A 17,035-nucleotide genomic window follows, 5' to 3' on the forward strand; every position below is an offset into this window, starting at 1 on the left:
TTTTTTAGAACTTCGTCAATTTTTGAGGGAAGTTATACATCCCTCTTGTATAACAACGCAATTTTTTACCCTTATGTTTACCCTTGTTGTCGAATTACAATATGAGTTTGGATTTTGAATTGAGTTATTACAAACCACAAAGCACGGGAAATTAATACTTGTAATACTAAAGATGTCAGTTTTTGTATTTGCTTGGTTCTTTAGATCCCTTAGTTCTAGGAAAATTGCTCTAAATTCTAAAAGGGTGATTCTAGTAAAACGACCAGGAGAGGAACAAGTGTTTTCATTTTTGTGTTAGCAACATTTATAACGAGGCTGAACTATAATGGTGAAATAATAGGAACGAAGAAAAATGGCAACAGCTGCAGAAAGCTCGGTGCCCAGCTACATCAAGGTATAGATGCTGTTTTGCTTAATAGATACTGCCCCTTGTTTCTACGTGATTCTTGATTAAGATTGTTCTATTGAAACTAGATTTGGGATAAAAAACAAACGAAAGAAACTAACTAAGTGAAACGATGTTCTTCGATTTAACTTGACACTTGTTTTTTTTAATTAAACAATGTCTGTGACTTGGGTGTTAAATAGTCAAAGCCAATCGACAAATGCTTCATAAAAATCGTATGATGTTCTTTCAAACCATCTAAGAGTCTTCTTTGCAGATAAATGATTTATGTAAGAATGTTTTATCTCCCTTTAGATGGTTATCAGGCTTTTAAAATTTAGCCTGTTTAATAAAAGAAAAAGCATTCAATAAGTATCGCAGCATGTGAATTGATATTTGTGTAATAAAAATAGTTTTTTTCACGCTTTAGGCATATCCAATAAGTCAAGATTACAACATTCAGTGGAATAAAAAGCTTGGATCAGGAATCAGCGGACCTGTTAGGTAATTAAATTTAACTCTTTACAACCCAAGTTTTTTTCTTTTGCTCAAGAAAATTAAATTCTGGAGAAAGTTTTCTAGACGTGTGTGCCTAGAGTTTTCCAGCTGCATGCAAAAACTAAAATGCAATGTTCACCTTCATGTTCGATAGCTGTGATCTGTTTGAGTTTTGAAGGTGCAAGTAGCAAGTGTCAGGGCCGTTGTAATGCAGGGTAGAAAGGATGTGACACCCTTTTGAGAAAATTCCTTTAAAAAAAGAGAAGTCTTTTGCCATCTAGTGATTCTTAACAGCAAATTTTGAAACTTGTGGGAATATGAAGGATGGCTCTAGCATTTAGTCAGCAAATGGTGTCTTGAAACCCCTTTGAGTGCAATAGCTAGCAACAGCACTGGCAAAAGGTAGCATAATTTGCTGGAAGAACAATATTTAAGCTTTTGATTATAACCTGACAAGTTTCTTTTTGTGCGAGTAGGGATGATTTATATTGCAAGTTTGGATTTAGGACCTTGCATGTAACTTTGAGAAAATGCATGCTGTGCAGCTTGGTGCAGGATGCACTGGGGCATCATTGAAGGCTAAGGATTTGCATATTTAACTTCCTTAATATTTTGCATTTTTTGCTTTTGGCTAAGCAATAGATCTGGCTAAGCATTATTTGGCCATTGTTAAAGTAAGCAAACTGCTCAAATGGCAAACTGCTCAAATGGCAAACTGCTCAAATGGCAAACTGCTCAAATGGCAAACTGCTCAAATGGCAAACTGCTCAAATGGCAAACTGCTCAAATGGCAAACTGCTCAAATGGCAAACTGCTCAAATGGCAAACTGCTCAAATGGCAAACTGCAATAGTTTCTCGAATCAATAAATTTATAAGTGAATAATTAAATGCAATGCTGTCAATCTATTAATAATTTTTCTTAATCAAATTCACAGAGTATGTACAGGCAAAGTCACAAAACAACATTATGCACTGAAATGCTTGGTGGATAGACCAAAAGCCAGGACAGAAGTAAATCTTATACATTGAACTTTATAGTCTCTTTATGTTACTGGTTAATTCAAACTGAACAGATATTGTGATTAGATCATTTTAATGCAAACCAACCAAGCCAACCAAGTCATTTTGCATGATAAGCATTTCAGTCCTTTCTCACACTCACAAACATCAAAGCAGAATTCTCACGCATTTCGCAACAAACTTCTTACTTTATTTAAATTTTTCAATTTTGTTCCAAATCCAAGCAAAATCCCTCTTTCCTAGCAAGGCATGTTAGCATGATAACAGTGACTAGATAATAAGATGACTAGATAACAAAGAATCCGTAGTAAGTTAAGTGTTGCTACATTCATTGGCAAGCCTACACAAATAGCAGGTTAGCTTTTTTTGCAACTATGACACATTGTGAATTGATTGGAAACGTAAAAGAGGAGCATAATATCCCTTAAGTTAGAGTTTTACGATAGCCGATTGCAATCAGAGAGGTCAGAAGGGAGTAACTTTTTCTTGAGAGTGATATTTGGGTAGTAGTTACGGGAGTGAGTGATATTTGGGGCTCCGCTTGCTCGTACATCGCATTCCTTCCTCTGCATTCCTGGTCCACAGTGCTGTGCACTCTGCAATCATCATATGTGCAGTGCAGTTGCACCAGATTAATTCATTTCATGATTCTGTAGTTATGAATTCTTTCTCAATAAAAACTTAATAGAATGGCAAAAAGAAAGCCCCCTTGATCCCCCACCCACTTCTGCGGTCCCTGCTCAAAAAAGTCATTTCTGAAGAATAAGAGGGCCTGGCAAAAGAAAGGTTTCAGGGGCTACATCCCTGGAAAGGTTTCAGGGGCTACACCCCTGGACCATACTTTTGGTTCTATGGTAGTAAGAATTCGTTCTGGATATTAATCATGATTAGAGTGGTTATTAATCACTTAAATATTTTTTCTATTGCTATGCAGTAACCAGGAATGTAAATACCAGGGAGTGTAGGGGAATCACAGTCCTAAAATCTTTGAATTTCTTAGAATTAGTTGGAATTTTGAAGTTCTCAGGAGAACCAATAGCAATTTGAATGCTCATTTACACCTGTGAATACTTTAACATAGCATTAGTGCCAATAATTTCTTGATTCAAAAAGGGACATGAAAGTACTGTTTATTAATGTAAAGGTTCTCTAAGTAAAACTAGAGAAATTTTAGTTCATAACTATATAACAATTGACCTATAGTAAGGTGAGGATTTTATACCCTTCATCCACCCAAAAGTATTCATAATTTAACTCCCTGGCTGTAACAGACATATCAATAGACATTTTCTGTGATTCTAAGCATGAAAGCTGTATATCTCACCCAAAAGAGAAAACTAACATAGTGTCACATAACAAGGTAATTAGGCAAAGTCTTTTTTTTCCAAAATGTCACATGCTAAGATCATGGTCCCTCTTGCCACCCATTTTATGTCATAAATGTGCACGGTAGATTTTTATTTTTCACACTTTGCAACATTAAACCATTTTTAATCATAATGTTTTTTAATTTCAGGTGGAACTGCATTACAGATGTAATCACCCAAATATTGTTCAAGTTATAGATGTGTATGCAAATGAAATAGTTTTACCTGGAGAAATGGTATCCAAGTAGGTTGCTAGTTTATAGGTCAATCCGTTGTTAGTGAGGTTTAGATTTCCTATATGCGCAAAGTAATTTCCATATTCAACAATAATCATGATGATTTCTGGTCAGTTTATTCAGAGAAAAAAATAAGCAATTTTGTAGTAGTAAATATATATTTGTGCGAGGATGGCTCAGTGGTGCAAGGATGGCTCAGTTGTTAGAGGCACTGACTACAGACCCAAGGGTCCGTGGTTCGATTCCCTGGCATGACAAAACTTTCACCCAGAGTGGGGAGAGTCACCAGCTCTTTGTAATTCCAGGCGTAGGAATCATGAGGTGTGGTCACATCGAGAGGAAGGACCAGGACACTGCTTGATAAGCATAGCTTCTCAGTGTCCTAAAAACTACCTTTTTGAAATACAATACAAATATTGCTGTCTTTACGTAATTGTTCTTTCAGCTCCATTCAAACAAAGCTTCATTTTCTAAATCTGATAACTAGAAAATCCACCTTGTTCATGGCAATTGCTAGTTACCTCAAAAACCTTTGATTGTTTGGGTCCTTAAAGTTGTTTAGCAAGAGAGACTTTTTAGTGATAATAGCCATTTATTTCTAGCTTGTATAAAAGCTTGTTTGCTGTTTGTTGCTCTGTCAGTAAATGGGTCTCAGAAGCGTTTTGCTATTTTTGTATGAACTTGTTCGATCTAGATCATATTTGCTAATGGTCATGGAGTATATGGAGGGAGGTGAACTGTTCGAGCGAATACGGAAGAAGGTCAGTTTCACAGAAAAGGAAGCATGTGAGATAACTAAGCAAGTGAGTATGCCTTTTCATTTTTGTCTTTACATTTCATCAACCAGTGATATTTGAATGATCATATGATATTCAGCATTGTTGCAAAAACTCATCCAAAGTATTATTTATAAAGCATGATAGCAAAGAGCTTAGTTTTGGAAATACATATTACATTATTTGATGAATTGTCAAACCCTGAATACCTGGCCTCATTCCAGCTTTGGCACAACCCCTAACCCAATGGTCTTGAAAACAAAGTTGTATTATGAGACAGTTTTTTCAATTCCTACTTTCAAACTAAGAGTTTTTTCTAATTCATTTATTAATTTTTTTTCAAGGCGGTTTTATTTCTTTTAGATGTTTTACTGGAATGATATTTTCTTCAATTCCAGGAATTTTATAGTGAAATATTTTGTTCAGTTTTTTAATGCCAGGATTGAATTATCTTGAATTCATTCTCTGCCAAATGGAAAATTTAAGCAAACATGCAGATGAAGTGCAGTAAAGTCAGGCCTGGCTGTTGAAGGGGCCATCACCCATCTGCATTTCTGGACCCTTCAAGATTTCTTGAGAAGGCTGATCAATCGCAGGCCTGTTCACCAATTTTTAAGGCAACTACCTGCCTTAGATTTTTGTTGGCATTTTAAGCTTAGCCAAATTTGTCACACCTTAAACCTTTATTGATTCAGTTTACCATAACCTGTTAATGTTAATTACATAGAAATATCGATTGCATTTTCCACACTCATTTCTTTGCACATTTCTAATAAAGCACAATATCAGCGCCTCAATTAACAGAATTTTTTTTTCGTCGGTTCTGTTAACATTCATAGAGAAGTGTCCATGTTAAAATCAAACTTGACTAGAGTTTCCAAAGTCACTTATCCTCTCTTCTTCCTCATGTAAATAGGATAACAGCATTTTGTAAAATATATAATGGAAGCTGCTCTGTGATTGTTTCTGAAATCAAAGTTTCAAGTTTCATCTTTTCTTGGGTTGTGAGGCATGAAGGATTTTTTGGATTCAGTGGATAAGAACGAGATTCAATCAGGGTTGAATTATTTAAAGGAAAGACAGCGGAAAGAACTTGTTATTCCTTTATTTCCGTTGCAGAAAGTACATTATATAGGATTTTCTGTTTTTGTTTTTGAAAACCCTTTTTTATTGTTTTGTGTGGTATTGCATCAATGCTTTTAAATCATTGGACTAATAAATTCCAGATTTTTGGAAAAGTCACCCACCTGACTCAAACAAGGAGATTAATTTACCGCCTGCCTGCCAAAATTCCTATGGCCAGGTCTGAATGAGATTATCCATGCCCAAGCTGTCATGATTTCATTACTAATCAGTGTTTCTGAAGTATTGTTTGCTAAACTTTTGTAATATCCAAGCATTTTTCTTCTAGATTTCATCTGGTTTGGGTCATGTTCATCAGAAAAATGTTGCACATAGAGATTTAAAACCAGAAAATCTGCTTCTTAAGAGTAGGACCGATGTGAGTAAATCTATTTTGTATCTGAATGTGACGCAGTCCTGCTAATCTTATCTTCTGTGGCTAACTTATGTGGCTTTTTACATGATGAAGTTTATCAATGCATGTTGTTATCAGTCATTTCATTTCTACCACCAGATGACCACCAGGCCTCTCTATGAGAAGTATGATAGGAGGCTGAATAAGCACCATGGAAACTTCAATTTTTATTTTTGCATAAGCTTATCCAAGTGCTAATTGATACCTTTCAATATGTAATTATTAGTACTTGGTTTTGAAAAAAAAGAAATTTCATGACAAACTGACAATGTCTACCCTTGCAATTATGTGTCTGTTCTGTAAATAAGGAAGAAACTTCACAGAACCTGTTATCCCAGTAAAGCAGGAAATTATGACATATAGATAGAATAGACAAAAATCGACAGGTTCCTCTGGGCAATGCAAAGATAGACAACGCAAATTTGTGTGAGCTAAAAACTTTCCTTGCAATCAGTGGTTGTCCAAGCAACTATCTACAAGAAAGGCATGTCAAAGCCATTTTATTTATATCTACAAGATTATACTTCAAAGTATTGATCACAATGAAGTTTTGGAAGTCAGTGCTTTAACCTGTAAAAAGGATAGATAGATAGAAACTGCAAAGAAAGTTTGCTATGGTTTGTTCTAAATATGTCCGTGGTGTGGTGGTAATATAGTTTTAGTAACTCTATTAACACAAGACCACAGAGTTGCGCTGAATTACGAATATATCATAAAGTTAATGTGAGAATTTCATTGCAGTTTGACTTCACTTTTCCATCTAGTCGTAACATTTTAGTTTTATTTATCATTTTAAAAGTTGTTTCTTTCATAATGGACGGAATAATGATAAATCTTGCATTAGGATTATGACGGTCTATTTTAAGTATTTTTACTGAATCAAAGAGAGCTGAAGTGTGGAAAAAATATTATTTAGATATCAAGCCTCTTTATTCATTCTCGTGAAACCCAATTTTAATTTTCTTTAATAGAACGTTTTTGTGAAAATAGCTGACTTTGGTTTTGCAAAGGAAGACAAGGGAGATCTGATGACGCCCCAGTTTACTCCATATTATGTTTCACCACAAGTAATTTTATCATGTTTCCTTACTGCGATTTCCTTTTTATGGCCTTTTATAATTTTTTCATATTTTGACTAATATAAATTATCCATATCTTTTTAAATATTAACTACAAGCATCTTTGGGTATTGATTCATAAAGGGCGACGTAAGACATTAAGATTCAAACTTGGTCATTATGATAGAGTGATACAATTGTATTATCTCTAGGTACCCCTACCTCTTGTAGGAGCTGTTCAATAGAAAATTATGTCCATATATTTTAAGAATAAATGATATTCTCCAATTTCCTAAAGCAGGTATAGATAAATATTACAACAAGTCTCTTTCATTTAGGGGTAGCTTGAATCAATTTCCATACCATTTCCAAAGCAATTTCGATAGAATGAGTTTAATGAAATAATAGGTTGGGAAGAATCTAATTGCCACATTTTATTTTGTATTTTGATTTCACACAAGGTAAAGTTGGCTTTTATGTGCTTAAGCTTTTATTCTAGCCGATTACTAAATGTCTTATTAATACTAAACATTTGAAAATACTGTGTTAAATGTGTGCAAATCTAGAGGAACGACAAGTTTCATATCTAGCTATCGTGGTTTTAAAATTTTTTTGGCAAACCCTTTTTCCTACTAAGCTATACCAAACTTTTTTACAAGGAAAGAAAATGTTTGTCAGTGAGTTTCAACGTAAATTCGTAAATTTCTCCGAAACTATAAATAAATATCCAGCCAAACTTTAATATATAGTTTTTTGATCAACTCAACTTGTCCACCAATTGAGAAATTAGAAGAAATGTTTGTTTAACAAGTACAGACTTTTGCTTTCATTCAGAACTTACTTTGTATAATCAAAAGTAAATTAAACAATCTAAATCCTGTTTCTATGGATGATAATTTTTGCCCAATCTAACGATTCATAACATACCTACTCAAAATAATGCACCATGCATAAATGCATCTTAATCATTCAAAAAACTGCCTTGAAATATCTTTATATTGAGAAATGGTATTTTTGTTCGTCGCATGTAACCTCATAAAAACTATTGATTTTTATACCTGGTTTGTAGTTGTAACTAGATCAGCCTATAACTATTATGAAGTTCCCCTCTCGAATAAACTTTACCAAATCCTTTGTTCTGATTTATTAGGTTTTAGAAGCACAAAAATTTCACAAGGCGCAGAAATTAGGCCACATTCCTGCAGGAAGCCCACCATACACTTACAGCAAGGTACTAGTACTTATTTGAAATTATTGTTAAGAAAGCTCAAAATTGATGAGGAATTTTGCTAACCTATCTGCTGTAAAATTGTTGACTTCGTTTAGATGGCGCTCTGCTTTCTGTAGTGGGTAGAACTTAGTGTTTTTGTATTGCTGCTTCTAGATTTACGTCTAATTCGATCGCTAGGCAACTAAATTTGGAGATAGTTAATCTATCATTGACAGTGGAACAGGAAATTCACCGTATATATTCACTCTGCCTCTGCGTTTTGATATTTGTTCAGAGGAATAGTTGTGAAATAGCAGAAGGACTCTGTATACTAATACAGCATATGTTCAGCGAGATATATCATTAAAGATGTGTATAAAACTTTTATATCGATGGCTACGTTGAATAACATTTCGGCTTCGCGGCTTTGAGCCAAAGAAAGGCCACCTATGCAGTTGTTTTGAGAAAGATCAATACATAGTTTGACGGACTATATAAAAGGAGAGATATTCACCGCTGTGCTTGAACTTTTGTTTTTTATCTGACAAAGTGTATGTACCAAACCATAGACAATTTAACTTAAATTCCATTTCTAAGAAACAGTTGTTCAAGAAGATACAAGAAAATGCATACAAGGCAAGATTTTCTCTGCAGGAAGGTTTAGACGTTTTCTGAAATCTGCTGTAAATATTGAATATTGATCTGTACAGTTGCAATCACAGGTTGGTTTTTTTTAATGAACACAAATGATTTCAGGGTTAGCTCGGTTAGCTGAAACCATATTTCTATTTGTAGAGCTGTGATATGTGGTCGCTTGGGGTGATCATCTACATCATGCTATGTGGCTACCCGCCTTTCTACAGTGAAAACCCGCGCAAACAACTGTCTCAGGGAATGCGACGGAGAATAATGGCTGGTGAATACGACTTCCCACATCACGAATGGGGGCGCGTATCTGACCTTGCAAAAGATGTTGTCAAAAGGCAAATCAAATTTTCTTGTTCCTTGCGTTAATAATGAGTGTTATATCTTAATAAAATACAGAACGTAGCAAGAATAGAATGATTAGGGATCACCGTTGTTTCAGAATAATAAGAGCCAACGCAATTGGAAACAAATAATTTTCATAATTTTGGGGCCTCCAACCCTCTCCCCCAATGAACAATTATTAGTAAGGCCCTGAAATATATTGTATCAAGCCTTTCTACGGAGGAAAAACTATGGTTAGCGTTTAGAAGCCGATTACCCACAACATTATAGCCTTTTTCGAGAGGAAAATACTGGGAGGGATATAGTGGAACTGCAATATTTTTTATAGATGTTTAATTTATATAATTAAATGACTAAATTTTGTTCCTTTTTTATGGTTAATCGTACTAATTTTAATAATTCTCCAGTAGTTTGTTTTTAAAAATTTCCTAGGAGTTTGTTGCATAGAATCCAATATCCTTATGTAACCATATACCTGTTTTCGAATTTCATTTGAATTTCGGCCAAACAGGAAGCTCATCCTACAGTTTTCTTGGAACCATGGCACATGGTTATTGTGTTGTTAGCAAAGCCAGCAACTTCCTAGATAGTCCATATAGGTTTTTATGTCTTGTTTCGTCCATGTAAATCTCTTCAAAGCAAATAATTTTGTCAAATAGGCTCCTGAATGTCAATCCAGAGGACAGAATGACAATACAGCAACTCCTGGTGCACCCATGGCTAAATAACGGAAAGGCTCCAAACACTCCTCTCCAGTCTCCTCACCATTTGATGGACGAAGTAAGAAGAAATTCAATCACCTCTGTATTTTTTATGATTTTCATCTCTCACCTTTCATGTTTACTCTAGAAGGACAAGTAAGATGGACAAAACGATATTTTCCTAAGTACATCGTGACTGCATCAAAACAGGTATTTTCATAAGTCGACTTCAGTTTTATTCTCATAAAAAGTAACTTTTCTTTCTCGGTACTAATTAACAGAAGTCCACCGAGAGATCAATATTCTTAACCCAAAGGATATTTTTTTCTAGGCAAAGTTTATTGGAACTTGTTCAATATGAGTCAAACTTGAGGCATCCAGTTAAAATATTAGTAGCTTAAAAGCTGATAATTGACAATGAATGAGTTCCAATTTTGCAATGTGTTTAAGTCCAGGCAATAGTTATCTAAAGCTAATTTCACCTCCTGTGTGACGTCATTTTCAATAAAGAAACATCCTGATTTGCGGGCGGATTTCATATGACTGTAGGCAGTTATTGGAATTTTCACGATTCAAAACCAGTTGCGTTCCATTCTTTGTCGAAAGACGAGTGATAAATAAAGCTTCGTTTTGTCTGGTAAAGTATCCTTTTTATAAGACGAGAAAGCTATTCTTTGGGGTATTTTTTTATATCGAAGCATGGAGGTGATACTGAGCTTAGCGGGCCTTTGACTTCCATGGAACTCCCTTGAGCCCGGTGTCAAGTGGACATGGGTTTATACAGCCTGTAGAAAACAACAACACTGAATTTTTGAAATTTCTTCGAGTTTTGTCATGCTCTTTATGTTATGATATCGTCTGGTATTTTGTTTGGTCCCTTCGAGCTGTTTGATAAAGCCATATTTGACTTCTAGGAATCATTTGAGGCAGCTATGAATGCCCATTCTGCGATGCTTACTGATATGAGATTGCCTGAACAAGCTTTTGGAATTGACTCCAATGCGATGGCAAGGAACCCAATAATCCAAAGACGAAAGGCACCTGATCATGGGTAAGGCAGCATTGCAGTTGTATTTTCGAAGCAAATTTTTCTTTCTGTATTGAATAAGCATTCCAGCTCTACAACACAGTAAGGTTCACCGGATATAAATTATCTGCCAATCGGCTCAAACTGAAAACATTCTGGTTACCGGCCTCCAATATATTTGCCCTTCAAAATTAATTCGTGTTTGAAAATGATTGCCCCTCTTGGTTTTTTGCTGCTATGTTTAGTTTTAATTAAAGTTATTTTTTTCTTGTTTAATAAATTTCTGCTTCATTATCTGTATAAAGTATTAAAATTTCCATGCGCTCTGCTGTTTTACAATTTTAAGGTCAAAAAATTTCGATTTTGAATATATGTCTCAAAATAGATTGTTATACATAAATTTGTTGTTTAACCTTGGTGATACACCAGTAGCTGAAAACGTTTTCCTTTGAACTGCAATGCAGGCTACCTTACCTATTCTCACCGGATTTATTAGAGCTAACATCGTCAAATATTTGCCGTGGCTTTAGAAGAATCTTTTCGATAATTCCCTACGATTTCATCTTTCCAATTTCATTGATATAATTCTAGTAAACAAATAAAGAGAATATCAAGTATACAAAGTGAAAATTAACTTTTAAGATAGCATGCTTTAAGAATATCAAAACTTTGGAACATCACACTTTGGAAAATCATTTATCAATTTCAAACATAAAGGATGAGATTATCAATTTTAAATCTAAAGAGTAAAAATATCGCTTTTTACAATATTGCAAGAAAGGTGCTCATCGTTCCTCCCGGCAATTTCTTCAGGCTTTCGAAACCTTCCTAAAAACAAATGAAATAAGTTGAGATTTTCTTTTTGTTCTTCAATTTATCGTTTCCATCAACTTTCCGTATGGTCTTTGACGCCATAACCTATATTTTCTCTGGGGTCTGTTCCTAAAATGTTATGTGCATAATTCAAAATTTAGGTGACGCTATGTGGCTCGCTTTGCCGATAAAATGCAAATGGTGCCAGCATCGGCCACCTGTTAAGAACCCCATACCGTAAATCCTCGAATTAGCCCCCTGGGGGCTTATTTATTTTTGATATATTTGGATGGGGGCTTATTCGAGGGGGGGGGGGCTTATACGAGGGGGGGTTATAAAATTATTGTAGACATTAAGAAGACATTATTAAAAGACCTCGTTTATTTTAGTAGGAATTTCTTTATGAGCATTTAATTAATTCTTACCAAAAATATGAATTTGTTGTGGTAATTCAATAATATGCCATAGGCAACCTCAGATGGCAAAAATCATCAAATGGAGGGGTCAATTCGAAAATTTACAGTAACAGTGGGGGCCTATTCTAGGAGGGGGCTTATTGACAATTTTTAGTTCTAGGGTGGGGGCTTATTCTTGGGGGGGTGGCTTTTTCGAGGGGGGGGGGGGGGTAATTCGAAGATTTACGGTACATGTATTATTTCAAGACAAAATAAGTGTTTTATTGCCACTGCTTTTTCAGGTATGAGTCAGGCAGCGCATGCGAAACACCGAGAATGACGTCAGAGGCCTGTAATGAACAGGATGCTAAGATCGAATCAATACGGGATATAATAGGTTTTTGTTACCTACCGCCAAATTATTCATCAGGTTAGTAAAGTCTGTTTGTGATTTTTTTGTTTATGCTTTTAAAACGAAAACTAAGCGTCTTAGGATGCGCTTACAGTTGACCAGTCTTTAGGCATCTTTAGACAGACGTCACCTCCTCCCCAGTCTCTTGTGAACCTTTGTCAACCGTCAGGAAACGAAACTATAGTCTTTCCCCTTCTTAGGTGACGGCATTTCTGTGTCACCATATGCCAGAAGATAGTATTGTAAATTAAAATTTCTACTTTTCTTTCCACTCGATTCTTAAAGCTTTATTTCAGAACTGTGAAGGTTATCGCGAACATTACATGTTTAACTCATTCATGCCAGAATTATTTTCCAGATAAGCAAAAGATCAAACTTAGAGGTTTTATCTCCATTTTTGTGGTTGTTTCGAAATTTATAGAAATTTTCGATATAGGGAGGCGATTAGGGTTAATTCGGGGGCTGGGCCATATGGCCCTTCCAGGAACATAAAGAACAAGTTTGCTCTGGTAATGCTTTGCAAAAAAAGTATATTTAACGCCTTTCAATAACTTTGTTCACAGTAAGACATAAATTCTAATTGAAGATACGCTGAAAAATCTCGAGTCCTCTTTTGCCATGATGGCTTGACGTATTCTGAAATATCAACAATGTATTAACATGAATATTTAGTTTTGAATGGCATGCAAAAAATGGCGATACCCTTTCCCCCTTTTGATGATAGCCCTTTCGCCAAAGAATTTCTTCACACGTTGTCTTTCCCGGAAAGCAGTGACGTAATTTGTTCAACACTTCCGTATTTCAATTTCATTTTGTCACGGTGCTTTTGTAAATTAGTCTTCTTTCATTGCTTCTAACAATTTTGGTATTTAGTGAATTGATATTTTGATTTCGTTGCTTCCAAGAATTGACATTAGTGAAGAAATACTTCCTGTTCTACGCGGGCCGTTGGCCATTCCAACAAATGCCAGAACCTCGTATTTATTTTAATTGAGATTATTTAGAAACGTTTTTTTGCTATCTCGAATTTTGTTTCCTCTTCTTGTTTTGATATGCTTTATGTGTAGAAATAACCTCAGGTAATATGAACCCCAGGTTATTAAAATATCTCGGTAGGTTTCAACTACTTCAAGCAAATATGTCCCTTAACGTTGAACAAAATCGGAAAGAAATATAACACAAGCTATTTTGATTGACAACTTTTTGCAAAGATCACTAGCACAAGAAATCAACTACAGTCACTGAATTATTTATCCAGTTGTTTCAAAATGGTCACCAAACCTACATCATCCTTGAATTTCATTTAGGAACTTGCAGCCATCTCTTTCTCTTCTTTCAAACCCATTGCTTGCCCTTTCAGACCCCTTCACGTTAACCGTGCATTTGCATCGGTTGAGATATCCGTTATAGTAAATTAAAAACTTTACAAATTTTTGAGGCTGCTCTTTCGGCCGGATATCAATCTTTGCCCACTTTCACAGTATTTGTAAGAAAAATTCAACTTTAAGTTGTATGTAAACCTCGGTAAAAGATTCCGATACTTCGAATAAATTCTTGTTTCCTTTAGACTTTCGACGTATCGAGGTCCAATTTAGTATTTGAAATTTATTGTTCCTTTTACAGGAATGAGCTTTGAGCAAGGACTTTGTTCTTTTGCAATCAAAGCTATTCAAATGAATCCTGGATTGATACCGCTGCAAAAAGCACTAAAGATCGAATCATTTAATGGTAATAATTTGATCATTCATTTTCGTTGCTCTCTTTTTCCAGTAGCAAATTTTTGTTTGCCGTCTTCTTATGATACAAATCTTCTGGAAGGAGCTTGTGCCCGACATTGATGACATTTTGCATAATTTCAATGATTGCAAAAATGATTAGCTAAATTCTTAGTGTACATTTTTAATTGAGCTAAGTTTTGCTTTTAGAGACTTGTACTTCAGTTTGGCAAACTCTCGAATGTGACGTCACATTAAATAAATTTTCATACCGGAACATTTGGGGAATTTCGGACGCATTTGTTCCAATGGTTCATCCCTTCCCACTCTGAGCATGTTCATCTTTTATTTATGTTTTCTTGTTTTAGGTCGTGTTTTCATGGGTCCTGTGAACAGAAAAAGACTCGCTGGAAATTTGTCAGACGTTCTTAGCTGGATGGCAGAGTGTTCACGGCAATAGTTATTAATAAACGTGTTTCTTAATTGCGCTGAAGTGCGAATTTTGGAAGTAGCAGATCGTGAACCTGACATGATGATACAATCCGAGTTTGGAGATAAAGGGGCTTTGCTCTTACAGCTGCTCAATAGCTCCCTTTCGCACAGGCCCAGGCGCCTTTTGTTGAGCAGAAGCCATGTATGGGTTGATTGAAAGTAACCTTAAGAATTCCTATGGTGATCTTTTAGGACTTAGGGGAGTTGGGGGAATTTTTGAATTTCAGGTTGATACTCTCAGCTTATCTTAATATGGTTGGTAAATTACTTAAGTGTAGATGGCCTACGTGCGGTATTTATTTGTTTGCTATCAGGGGCCTATATTATATGATCTCGAGAGCCGGCTAAAGGCACTCTGTTCCGCCAGTTAACCGTTCAAAGTTAACAGTGGGCTTTTCAGCGCGTTTATAATAACAGTGGGCTTTACAGCCCGATTGGATAAATAACAATAGGTCTATTATATAATCCAACCAATGGGAAATTTTAATATCCAACGAAATGCGTCGAGACATGCGCCTTCAACTCCAGACATCTGCCAAAGAAAGAACTTTGAAAAGGAAAGGAGTACACTTCGTTTTCTCGTTAACCTTCATTTGCTGTTTCATTTGTTGTGCGACGCTCAAGAAATTCTCAGTAAAAGCCTTAAAGAAATCCTCTTTTAAGAATTTAACTAACATTTGTTTCAATATTTTAGTTTTTTCATTGAAGAACATGATATGAAAAATGAACCACCCTGTTTGGTATAATATGTACAACTCTTGCATTGGCATTGCAAAACATTTCCCCGTCCTTCCCGAAGGGGTATAAGAGTTAAATAATTTACCCAGTGCTTTCGCAGTCTGCCTGTATATTTCAAGCCACAGTGCCAAGCACAATTATTATAAGCACGTCATCAATTCAACTAAACAATGACGTCATTAAAAGTATTTAACTTTATCTCTAAGAATAGATTAGCCTAATAAAAATTTTCTAATTATTGAAATAGCTTTTTGAATTTTTCGTTTATTAAAGATTTTGGAAATTTTGAATTTTGGTAACTATGCTCGAAATATCATTTATTATGTATGTCGACTGAATAATAAGACTGTAGAAAAAGTTAGAAATATCTGTAAAAATAACATTTTGAAAAGCTGCTATCATTTTTTTTGTTTACTTATAAAGGCAAGTCACTTCGAAATATAGAAAATATCGGCTCACCCGTTAGTTTAGCACATCCTCTAGGCCTAATTCTACCAACACGTTATAAGAGCACAGTGCATAAAAGAAAAATTTCGTGTGTGGACTTAAAGAATATATTTTGTTAAAATCATAAAAGTATGAAGAGTTGGACAATGGCCTAGGATTATGGCGTTTCGTTTTCGTATTGATAAGCCCTTATATGTCTGGTATACAAATACATGCACTTATATGATGAGTTGAGGATGATATAGAAAAAGATGCACTTGTATGTCTGGTATACAAATACAGAGGCGAGGCATCTAATAATGAGTTAATTCCACAAGGGACTTTTGTCTTTTGAAGCATTCGCTTTAGTTTGAATCATTCCTGTTCATGATAGTCTCTTGTGACTTGCTTCATCACGTTTTACTTGTGCCTTTTTTTTCCAGCCTACGTGCAATGTTGTAGAATCCTGTTCTCTCCCGAGAGTTTAGCGTTGACTTCTAGGGAAGAACGCGTGCCTTCATAGTCTTTTTAATTCCCTTGGCTAAATTGGGGGTATTTAAGAATTCAGCCTAGCACGAGTCCCCTTTTGCTTCATCGGAAGCATACTGTTTGTTCTAATTGAAGATGGCATGATGTGAACAACGTATCAGATGTGTCAAACTCGCTAGGTATGTTTACCTTAAAATACTTTTTTGCCAAAGTGGCTGTTTTAGAAAGTGCTTTTGCGGAGATCTAGTAGGACGTCAATAGCGTGGTTGCCTTGCAGTCTTGTTCTTATCAAGCATGGGTATCTCGTGTTGCTGCCTTATTTGCGAAATATTTCGCATAGAAAAGCAATTCCAACTTTTTCGGCCTAAAGTTCCGCATTCATTTGCCTGTTATCATTTACTTCACCGGCCGTAATGTTGCCAAAGGATTGGTGTTTGCCACTCCTGGGTTTTCCAGATGTAGATTGCGCAGTCTGGTCTTTCGGCAGCTTGTTTCCTTCCATGTTTTCTTTGTTATTTACTGTAATTGGTATCAAAATCTTTGCATACTGAAATGGTATTGTTTAGACTGTGCATCCTGTAGCTGTTTGATGAAACATCCCGGTTATTTGATTTGCACATCCAGGCCAATGTGTGTTGCTGCTTTTTCTTAACGAAAAACATTGTTCAAAGATATGTTATTGTCCTTGTTCTGCAAAGAAGGCAATTGTTTGATATTGCATAAAGGATTGCAGATTAGCCCTTTTTAGA

The 17,035-nt window shown here is 35.4% G+C and overlaps 1 protein-coding gene across 2 annotated transcripts; it reads left to right on the forward strand.

The window, feature by feature from the left end:
* Positions 1-212: 212 nt before the first annotated feature.
* Positions 213-16,305, forward strand: LOC135683296 (MAP kinase-activated protein kinase 5). Of its 2 annotated transcripts, none has more exons than XM_065198511.2 (14): positions 213-394; positions 816-889; positions 1,820-1,895; positions 3,421-3,515; positions 4,202-4,310; positions 5,695-5,784; positions 6,792-6,887; positions 8,029-8,109; positions 8,884-9,071; positions 9,738-9,858; positions 10,694-10,830; positions 12,317-12,444; positions 14,050-14,154; positions 14,510-16,303. In XM_065198511.2, the coding sequence occupies exons 1-14, from the start codon at positions 353-355 to the stop codon at positions 14,599-14,601; spliced, it is 1,434 nt and encodes a 477-aa protein (XP_065054583.2). In that variant the 5' UTR covers positions 213-352; the 3' UTR covers positions 14,602-16,303. The 2 variants fall into 2 exon arrangements, with proteins under 2 accessions (XP_065054583.2, XP_088965544.1); XM_089109418.1 differs by lacking the exon at positions 213-394 and adding an exon at positions 433-675 and having other exon boundaries at positions 14,510-16,305.
* Positions 16,306-17,035: the final 730 nt, after the last annotated feature.

Source organism: Rhopilema esculentum, chromosome 7 (assembly GCF_057945365.1).
Source record: "Rhopilema esculentum isolate cy_ngs chromosome 7, ASM5794536v1, whole genome shotgun sequence".
Taxonomy (NCBI): Eukaryota; Metazoa; Cnidaria; class Scyphozoa; order Rhizostomeae; family Rhizostomatidae; genus Rhopilema; species Rhopilema esculentum.